Below are 9,126 nucleotides of genomic sequence, written 5' to 3' on the forward strand. Positions count from 1 at the left end.
TTATAATCCTATATTTAGTTGTTCTTGGACTAGGATAAATGGGATTCGCCTCGACTAATAGACCCTCTGCATTTCGTTCAACCTTGTTACTTAGTCCCAAGCTTTCACTTGGTATTAACCAGGACTAAAAAGAAGCGAGCCGACATCCAATCTGAGCTTTCACTTGCTAAACCTTGACATCCAGTCCCTAGGCTCTGCCTTCTTCTTCTTCGGCATCATCGTTGTGGCCAAGTCGTCGAGGGTGCTTGCTTTAATGTGGCTCGAGCTTAGGGGACAATTGCAGCTCATAGCGGAAGGTTGGGGAGATGAAGATCTATTAAATTTTATGCAATAAGATTATTTGACGATGAAGGTTGGCGACGAAGGTTGGGGAAATCTGTTCAATTTTATGCGAAAAGCAGATCGATGCCACTTCCTTTCTAATGTTGTGAGATCCCAAGAATTTATTATCTAAGAAGAGAAATATTTGGAAAAATATGTTCAGATTATTTATTGAGAAGGTATATATGAAAAGATTGTGCCCGCCATTACGAGTTCATAGCATTTTTTGGATTATTTTGTGGAGATCGGATGAATTTTTAAGTTAATTTTCATGTGGACCAATGAATGAGAGCCATGTGGCAGCCAAGATGTGGTTGACTTGCCACGTACAGCTGCTAGAATGACTAGCAAGTAGGAGTGTTGATGGTTGTGTCAACTTTCAAAGGCAACCATTAGTAGTGCTTACTAAGCACTCTTTCAAGCTGAACATGTAGAATTTTTAGATGGCATAAGAAATATATGGATGAGGATGGTTGAGGTGTTGCCAGCAAGGTTCTTTAAGTGCTTATTCAACACACTAGGAAGCTGCTGCCTTCTCCTAGGGACATTTGATTCTTTTTTAGACATTAGTGGCGTGTTTACATATGGGGAAAGGAAATGGCAGAATGGGAGTCATTCCCCATTCATGATTATTCCTCCGTTTACCAATTCAACCGAAATGCACAGTGTTGCGGGACCCATGTAAAATTAGGACTTCAATTCCTGATATTGACGGAATTGGATTACTTAAACGGAGGTAGTATTTGGATTCCAGGGAGAAGGCTTTATCTTGAATGAAATTTTTCTTCCCAAAGCACCCTTCACCTTCAGCACTCCCTTCCATCTTTTCGTTGTCCTCCACCATCCTCTCCAACAGCTCTGTGCTCTTCCGCCGCCGCCTCTCTGCGCCCCATGCATTGCCATGTCGAACTCTTTCGATTTGGGGTTCGACTATCGATTCTAATTCCAAATACTGCAAATTCAAACTCTCGTTAGAATTTATAGGGGATAAAGATTGCAATTGGGCATCCTTAAAACACTTGAAAGATCAACAATTCAAGAACATATTAGCTTGAATCATTATGCAGAGCCGCATAGGGAAGGTTAGGGCGCAACATAATCAAATCAACCAAAAATAAAAATTTACATAGAAAGCTTACCTTGAATCCTTGATGGTGAGGTAGGGAGGGAGAGCAAAGAATGGTCAGAGTCTCAGGGAGGGTAGTCACGGTCAAGCGTGAGTGAGAGGGTGGGGAGGAGGCGTTTTGTTAGCAGATCAGAGAATGAAGAAGAATGATTAGATTTGGATTTAAAAGGACTTAAAAAGCCTTTCTCACATAAATTAAAAATAAAATAAATTTTTTATTAAAGATAAAAAAGGTTAGCATATAATATAGATTATTTAGAATAGGGGCATTTTAGTAATGACATTAGTTTTCATTCCGATTCATGACAATTAGTAAACAATTTATGTGGATCAATAGTATTCATATTCTGATTCCAGTTAGTTTTAGTAAACAACTTCAACAAAAATCTGATTCTGATTCTACATTATTCCAATTCCCCCTCAATTCAATTCCTCATTAATTCAATTCCTCCTCAATTCAATTCCTCTCAATCTGATTACGGATTAGTAAACGAGCCATAGTATCTTAAGAAACAAAGACAAGGAGAGAGAAAGGCATGCAGAGAGAACGAAGGTAGGGATGAGAAAGGAAGAAGTGGTTTATCGAAAAGGATGGGGTCTGAATCATGAATCAAACATGATTACATATCTGGTTAATTTGTAGCTTGCAAAGCTCTGAACTGAAGGCGAAAAATCAAAATGAAAGTCTCACAAGGTCTGGCATTGGTATATGGAGCTAACCTACATTATTGCTAGCTTTGGAATCCAAGCAGGGGAAATAATTAAGGCAGACCTTTACAGAAATTGATTTTATTAAATTTCGTGAAATGTTATAATATTTTTATCTTTTTGGCTTTAGTTAAGTGTTTACTTGTTATTGGTTATGGAATTATTGATGGAATGCTATTCATTGAGAATATATCGTGATACATATGAAAAATGAAATGACATTATTTGTGCATCACTCATGTTGTGAGATGCGGTTGGAACTTCAGTATTGAGATTGGAATTCGAGAAATGAGGGTAGTTGGAAATGATCTTTTGTGTAGTTGAATCTATTCATTGTGAAACCAGTTCCAGGCGAGCCTAGTGTGCACAGTAGAATAGGATATCAGCAGGATAATTGTCGAAGTGGGTGATTTTGGCTGGAGATCAATGAATTAGATAAGATGACTAGCAAAAGGATTTATGAACTTGGGATATCGTATGGGGGTTAGTTTCTATAATAGAACATTCGAACCACCATTGCAGTGGTAAAATGCATGGTATGAGACGTGCAAGTCTGCGTATTTTATTATATAAATTAACGGGTGTAGCTGAAGAGGTTGGATTGCATACATGCATTGTTATCATTTATGATTTGATATTTGGCTATATGATTTCATTACACTTAATTTAATATTGTCAATTTGCTGTGATAAAGTTATGTCCCTACTGAGCTATTGAAACTCATCCTTCTATTGTTATGCAGGTTTACGAACTAGACATTCAAAAGGGTAGGCAGGATGAGATCGGATTAGATGTGAGAATAAAATGTTTATTCATATATTTACTGTAGGTTGTAAAGAATTCTAGATTTGTTTAAGAATCATGAATTATTTTAATAAGAGGAATTTATTTTCCAACCCGTTTCTATGTCCTTTTATTTATTGAGCAGCAAGTCCCTTGGAGTAGCAAAAAAGTAAGAGCAACAAAGATGCAAGGGAAAAAACAAAGTAGACAAATCCCATCGTCAAAAGGCATTGTATATCGAATCCAAGCAGCTTTGCTTCCACCTCGGATCTTAGTAAAAAAGGGAAAATAGTAAGGTCGACTTGATGCACCAAATCGGCTAAAATCAGACATTGGAATACCTCTACCTCTTGATCCATTGGGTTCTAAAAACTTATTTCAGGTCTGTTACTGGTTTTTCATTAAGATTGTTTTGATCCTCTTTTTTTAACTCACATTTCGGATTCGGGTTCGAGTTTTTCTATCGACCCCGGGATCAGGGCGTGACAAATGTGGGGAAAATCCAATAAAGATATTGCGAAGTGAACATGGATCAAGTTGCAATAAGCTTTCTGAATATGAACATAGATCACACAACCAAAGATTCGAGGTGAAAAAGTATTTGTAGAAACCACTAGAACATGTTGAGTAAGCTCTTGAACTGGTGTTCGATAATTTAAGACCTAAGAAGGTATACGGTTTATAACATAAACTGTATATACAACTCCATATACAACAAGACAAAAAATACGAATATAATACATTTGATTTCCCAATCTTGATTAGGAAGATTAGGACAATCTCCACCTCATTTAAAAAAAGGTTTTTTTTTTTTTTTATCACAAATAGTCCTTGAAATTGACACATCTCATCAAGATGATCCCTGAAATTAAAAATCAATCAATATAGTTCCTGAAAATGGATGTTGCAAATCAATCTAGTCCTTCCATTACATTTCCGTAAAACATTCCGTTATGTGATGACATAGCACATAATTGGGTCATACAAGTCTAATTAAATATTGCCACGTGGATTAAAAATATTTAAATAATTAAAAAACAATATTTAAAACAATGTTATCTTTTGTATAATTAAAAACTTATAAAAAGGTTAAAAAATAAAAAATAAATAAAAAAGAAAGGGAAGATGCGTCAATCTCTTCTCCTCCCACCCGAACACAACCACACCCAATCCTTTCTTATTGTATTAATTTCTCAATTAATGGGGAAGTTAAAGGAGCGAAGTACCAGGGGGTGAAGGGACCGAAGGAGGTGGTGATTGCATCGTGGGTGCAGGGGGTGAGTTATTAGCTGGTGGAGGAGCAGATTTGGAACCAGATGGAGGAGGTGTGACGGTGGGGGATGGAGGAGATTTTTCTGGTGCTTCTCCTTGTGGTGCTAGTGGAGAATCGGACGAAGGGGGCGGGACATCAGCTGGAGGAGGTGGGGACTCTGTGGATTTAGGTGGAGGTGAGGTGAGGCTTCTGCTGGAGGTGTTGGGGAAGATTTGGGAGGGGGAACCTTCTGATGGAGGTGGTGGGGAAGCATCTGGTGGGGTTCTGACGTAGCCGAAGGAGAGGCAGCTGGTGGAGAAGGTGGTGGCTATGCTGGAGGAGGTGATGACGGGGGTGGAGAAGCATTAGCTAATTTTTTGGCTTATTGTTCTATCAATTCCATCACCAAACTTTTCAAAGTTGTTGATGTATTGGCAATTAAAATCGTGAGGAGGGGTTTGGGTGTAGTGCAGGTTTGATTGTGTTCAGTTGGGACGAGAAGAAGATGCGTTCGTCTTCTTTTTTTATTTATTTATTTTTTTAAGTTTTTAATTATACAAAAAATAAAAAATTGTTTTAACCCACGTCACATATTTAATTAGATTTATAGGATCCAGTTATGGATCATATCATCACTTAACAGAATTTTTGACGGAATTATAATGGAATAACTAGATTGATTTGCGAAACCCCATTTTCAGGAGCTACATTGATTGATTTTCAATTTTGGGGATTATCTTGATGGAGGGGGTCAATTTCAGAGACCATTTGTGATAAAAACCCGAGTAATGCTATTCATACCATGTTTTTATACCACATTTCTATACCACCATAGATGGCATATGATATGGACAACCACGTCATTTGAAAAATTTGCAAAACCCAAGAAAAGGAAGGAGAAAGACTCCTCGTATACCACAATTATCATTTACTTAACTAGTTTTTCTTAATTATTATTTTATTAAATAATAAACTAAATTTAAAAATCTGATTAATTCAAATGATGTGGCTGTCCACATCACATGTGGTATAAAAATGTGGTACAAAAACATGGTATGAATAACATTACTCTAAAAACCCTTTAAAAAAAATCCCAAATCCCAGGCAACGAAGCCACCCAACCTTGAACCAAAAAAGCGATGAAGTATGATTAATGTAATGCTACAAAAACTAAATTTATAGATAAAATTTTGTAAATTAAATGACATGTAAGTTGATGATTGGATATTGCTTAAGTGTTGATAAACGTGCTTATTTTTTTACTAGTGACACATCATTTTGTTCGCAAATTTTGTCTATTAGTCTCCCAGCATTATCCTTGATTAATAGATTCCAGGTGCCGACAAAAATTAGGGTAAATTACACAGAACTACCTCAACTATTGAGTTATTAACAGTTTCATACCTCGTCTTTAAAAAGTTTCAATGTCATACCGTATCTTCGAATTTGTTGCAATGTTCATATCTTCCGTCAGTTGTCTGTCAATTCCTCTGTTAAATGCTAACATGGCTTGTGACGTGGCACACTTTCTATTAAAAAACTAATAAAATATTATTAAAAACAAAAAAAACAATCATTTAACGTTTAATGATTGTTTTAAGTAACTTTTCTTTAATTAATTATTATTTTAATATTTAATAAATATTAAATGATTTTTTTATTTTTAATAATATTTTATTAGTTTTTTAATAGAAAATGTGACATGTCAGTATTTAACATGAGGAATTGATAGACAATTGACGGAAGGTATGATATTGCAACAAATTTGAAGATACGGTATGATATTGAAACTTTTTAAAAACGAGGTATGAAACTGTTAATGACCCAATAATTAAAGTAGTTATGTGTAATTTACCCTAAATATTATTAACGTAACAAGCTTGCACCCACTGCAGAGACACACACAACATAGGAAGCAGCACACACCAATACACGGCCCAACAGAAATTGCTCAACTCACGGAACAAAAAGATATGGCTGATACACAACAATTATACACGGTGCATAATTGCAAAAACACAACACTTGTGCACGGTTTATTATTTATAATTTTGAACAAAATCAAGCTCTTGATGCCAAGAAGAAATACGATAAATACTTCGTTACCTTATTCATTCTCTAGAATTTACAATATATAGGTGTATATTTCTTATTCCACAAGGAATATAATATACTTCGTTACCTATTCATTCTCTAGAATTTACAGTATATGTGTATATTTCTTATTCTACAAAGAATATAATTACAAAGATACAGAAACTAAATCTAAGAGATTACAAATCCTAATCCTTCCTATAATATTTGCAATTACGACTCACATTAACATATATTTCATCTCCCCCTTCTATTTTTAAAATGTATACTTTTTAAAACAATTACTTTTGGTCAGGGGAGGGGAAAAGATTTAAATATGTTATATAATATAGGCAAGTTTCGTATCCGAGATGTATGTGCAGCATATGTATACTTTATTATGTCTAGCCTATAGTCAGGCTTAGCCAACTCCTTCTTTCTCGTACTGTAATTAATATCGTGTGTATTAAAAAACAAACTGTAGTTAATTTAATTTTTTTATTTAATTTCCTTTTTTTTTTAACATACAATATTATTTACATGAAGAGAGATGAGGGTGGGCTTAACCTCGGAATGAGCTAGCAATAATGTGATTTGAATTTGCCTTTAAGGAGAATCGAACTTAAGACCACTTACTTACAAGTGAAAAAAAATCGAACCACTAGACCATAGTACTAAGTGCTATAGTTATTTATTAAATAGAAGATTTGATTTTAGACTGAATGTGATAAACTATTTTAGGGGAAACTCAAGAATCGTAAATAACAAATTACACCCTTTGGCAAGCATCCCACGCAAGCAAACTTTTCTTTTTTTAAGTTGATGATTCAGATTAGGATTTAGTCATATTTTGGGTGAGTTTTTCATACCTATTTCCAAGAGGGGTGGATGGGTTTCACTTTCACCTCTATTTGCCCATGAGTCAGGAAACCAATTCCCAAGTCATTCAAACTGAGATTAAGAAAATGGACGTTCCGATTATGAAATTTATACGTTGAAGACATATTCATAAAAGATGGGATATGTGCATACTAAATTTTTAAAATTATGTAAATGCCTTTGTGTTTAGAATAATACTTGCATTCCACTTTGGGGGTTGAGCTCATTATCCACTTGTAATGGGAAGGAGAAGATTGCCAGTAGCTTCCCTTGTCGGTTCAGGAACGACAAAATTCTACTTAGCCTGCAAAAGGATGGAAAGCCCTTCAATTGTTTTGGGTAGCTCGGATCTCATTCATAAGACTTAAAATCAGTTGACTCGCCAACACATGCTTACTATCGGGTTCTTGAAGGGTTATGGGAGTGAAGAGATTTAAACGAGCTAATCGCGCATGGACATAGATTTAGTAATTCAAATGTATTATATAAATCAACGGTGTAGGTATCAAGTAACATACTAATAATGAACTATCCATTTATTCGAATGATTTTTATAAGGATGATAGATTAAAAAATTGAACATTTCTGATTATAAAAAATTTCATAATAAAAATATAGTATTTATAATTGAGGAAATAAGCTCATCCCAGAGAAGTATAAGTTTTATTATCAGGCCAGCGTTTCTCAATATATGCATGTGTTGTGATTGAGCATGCAATTGTTGTTACGTATGCATAACCAAATGCTCTAGTTACCAAAGCTGACAGAAGCCTGCCACATTAGATTGTGCTTTAACTAAATATGAATTTGCACCTTCATCAACTCTGAATATGGTGTTCAAGGAATCAATGAAAGGCAATACTTGAACATACCCCATTGTTGCAGTTAATCAAAGGAGAATTAACAATATATTTAGTAATATCCATTGTAAGTAACTAATTAGTATCCATCCTAAATCCTAAGCTTGTATACGTCTTTGTTGACCAAGTATTATGGCATATTCTACTGTTCGCATTGCTTTCTCTTCTGAAAATTCCACCATTTTCTCAGGAACCAAACAAGATCGTAACTGTGGACATAGCTCACTTTTAAGGGTGAATCACTCTTGTTCTCAATTATTTAGCTTTATACACTGAGACTACGAAGAGTTAACCGTACTATTCTTGTGTTGACCTTGTTGTCAATTTTAAGGGTGAATCACTCTTGTTGTCAATTTTGAGTAATAACAGCTTCGTCGCTTCTGCTCTTAATATGTGCATGCATTCTTATAATCTTCCTTTATATGTACATGCACGGTTAAATAATTTATAAAAAATTTAATCTTAACTCATACAAACCCTTTCAACCGTGGCTTCTCATTCGCATAAAACACTGACACGTGTAAAGTTTTCAACACATGCCATTGTACTATTGGATTAAAGATGCCATGTGACAATGAACCCGTTTTATATAAGTTGCTCTCCTATTCTTTGCCTATATCCTTTCCCCTTCAGTGTAGTAGCTCTACTTACTCATCACAATAGACTAGCCACCTCATGCTTACACCCACCACAAGCTCACGTAAGCTCGAGAAGTTTTTGGGTAGGAAAATCAGATTGTGGTTAATGTGAGAGGGAAGGTGGGGCTAAAGTGGGCTAGGTTTAGCATGACAAATTAAGGGTGAGGTATGTTGTGGTGTTCGTGTTTGAAGTTCACGGACACTTGGTCTGGGTGCCAGACCTCAAAATTTTTTCGTAAGACCATCTCCAACCGAAGGAGGACCAAATGGCTTGTTTTAGCCCTCCAAGAAATTAATATTTTAATGAACAGTGCAGAGCCATATTTTTTACCATCTCTAACTGAGGGCCAAAGGACCATAGGGCTCATTTTAGCCCTGTCACAAAAAACGGTCTCCAATCAAGGGCCAAAGAGGTATAGTATGGAATGTGAAGAATTGAAATAAAGTGAGGTAAAATAGTATGGAATGGTGAAAAATATGTGAGAA

The 9,126-nt window shown here is 35.4% G+C and overlaps 1 protein-coding gene across 1 annotated transcript; it reads left to right on the forward strand.

Moving 5' to 3' along the window:
• Positions 1-3,465: 3,465 nt before the first annotated feature.
• On the forward strand, positions 3,466-4,484 carry LOC103929384 (loricrin-like). Its single transcript, XM_048578559.1, has 2 exons — positions 3,466-3,527; positions 4,154-4,484. Exons 1-2 carry the CDS (start codon positions 3,466-3,468, stop codon positions 4,482-4,484), a joined length of 393 nt encoding a protein of 130 aa, XP_048434516.1.
• Positions 4,485-9,126: the final 4,642 nt, after the last annotated feature.

This window comes from the organism of the source record quoted next, unplaced genomic scaffold, assembly GCF_019419815.1.
Source record: "Pyrus x bretschneideri cultivar Hongxiangsu unplaced genomic scaffold, Pyrus_bretschneideri_v1 Contig122, whole genome shotgun sequence".
Taxonomy (NCBI): domain Eukaryota; kingdom Viridiplantae; phylum Streptophyta; class Magnoliopsida; order Rosales; family Rosaceae; genus Pyrus; species Pyrus x bretschneideri.

Bases quoted from the DNA above. Each gene is read 5' to 3' on its own strand.
- LOC103929384 (XM_048578559.1), top strand. From the start codon at position 3,466: ATGGATCAAGTTGCAATAAGCTTTCTGAATATGAACATAGATCACACA. The intron at 3,528-4,153 runs GTGAAAAAGTAT...GGGAAGTTAAAG, and splicing joins CACACAACCAAAGATTCGAG to GAGCGAAGTACCAGGGGGTG.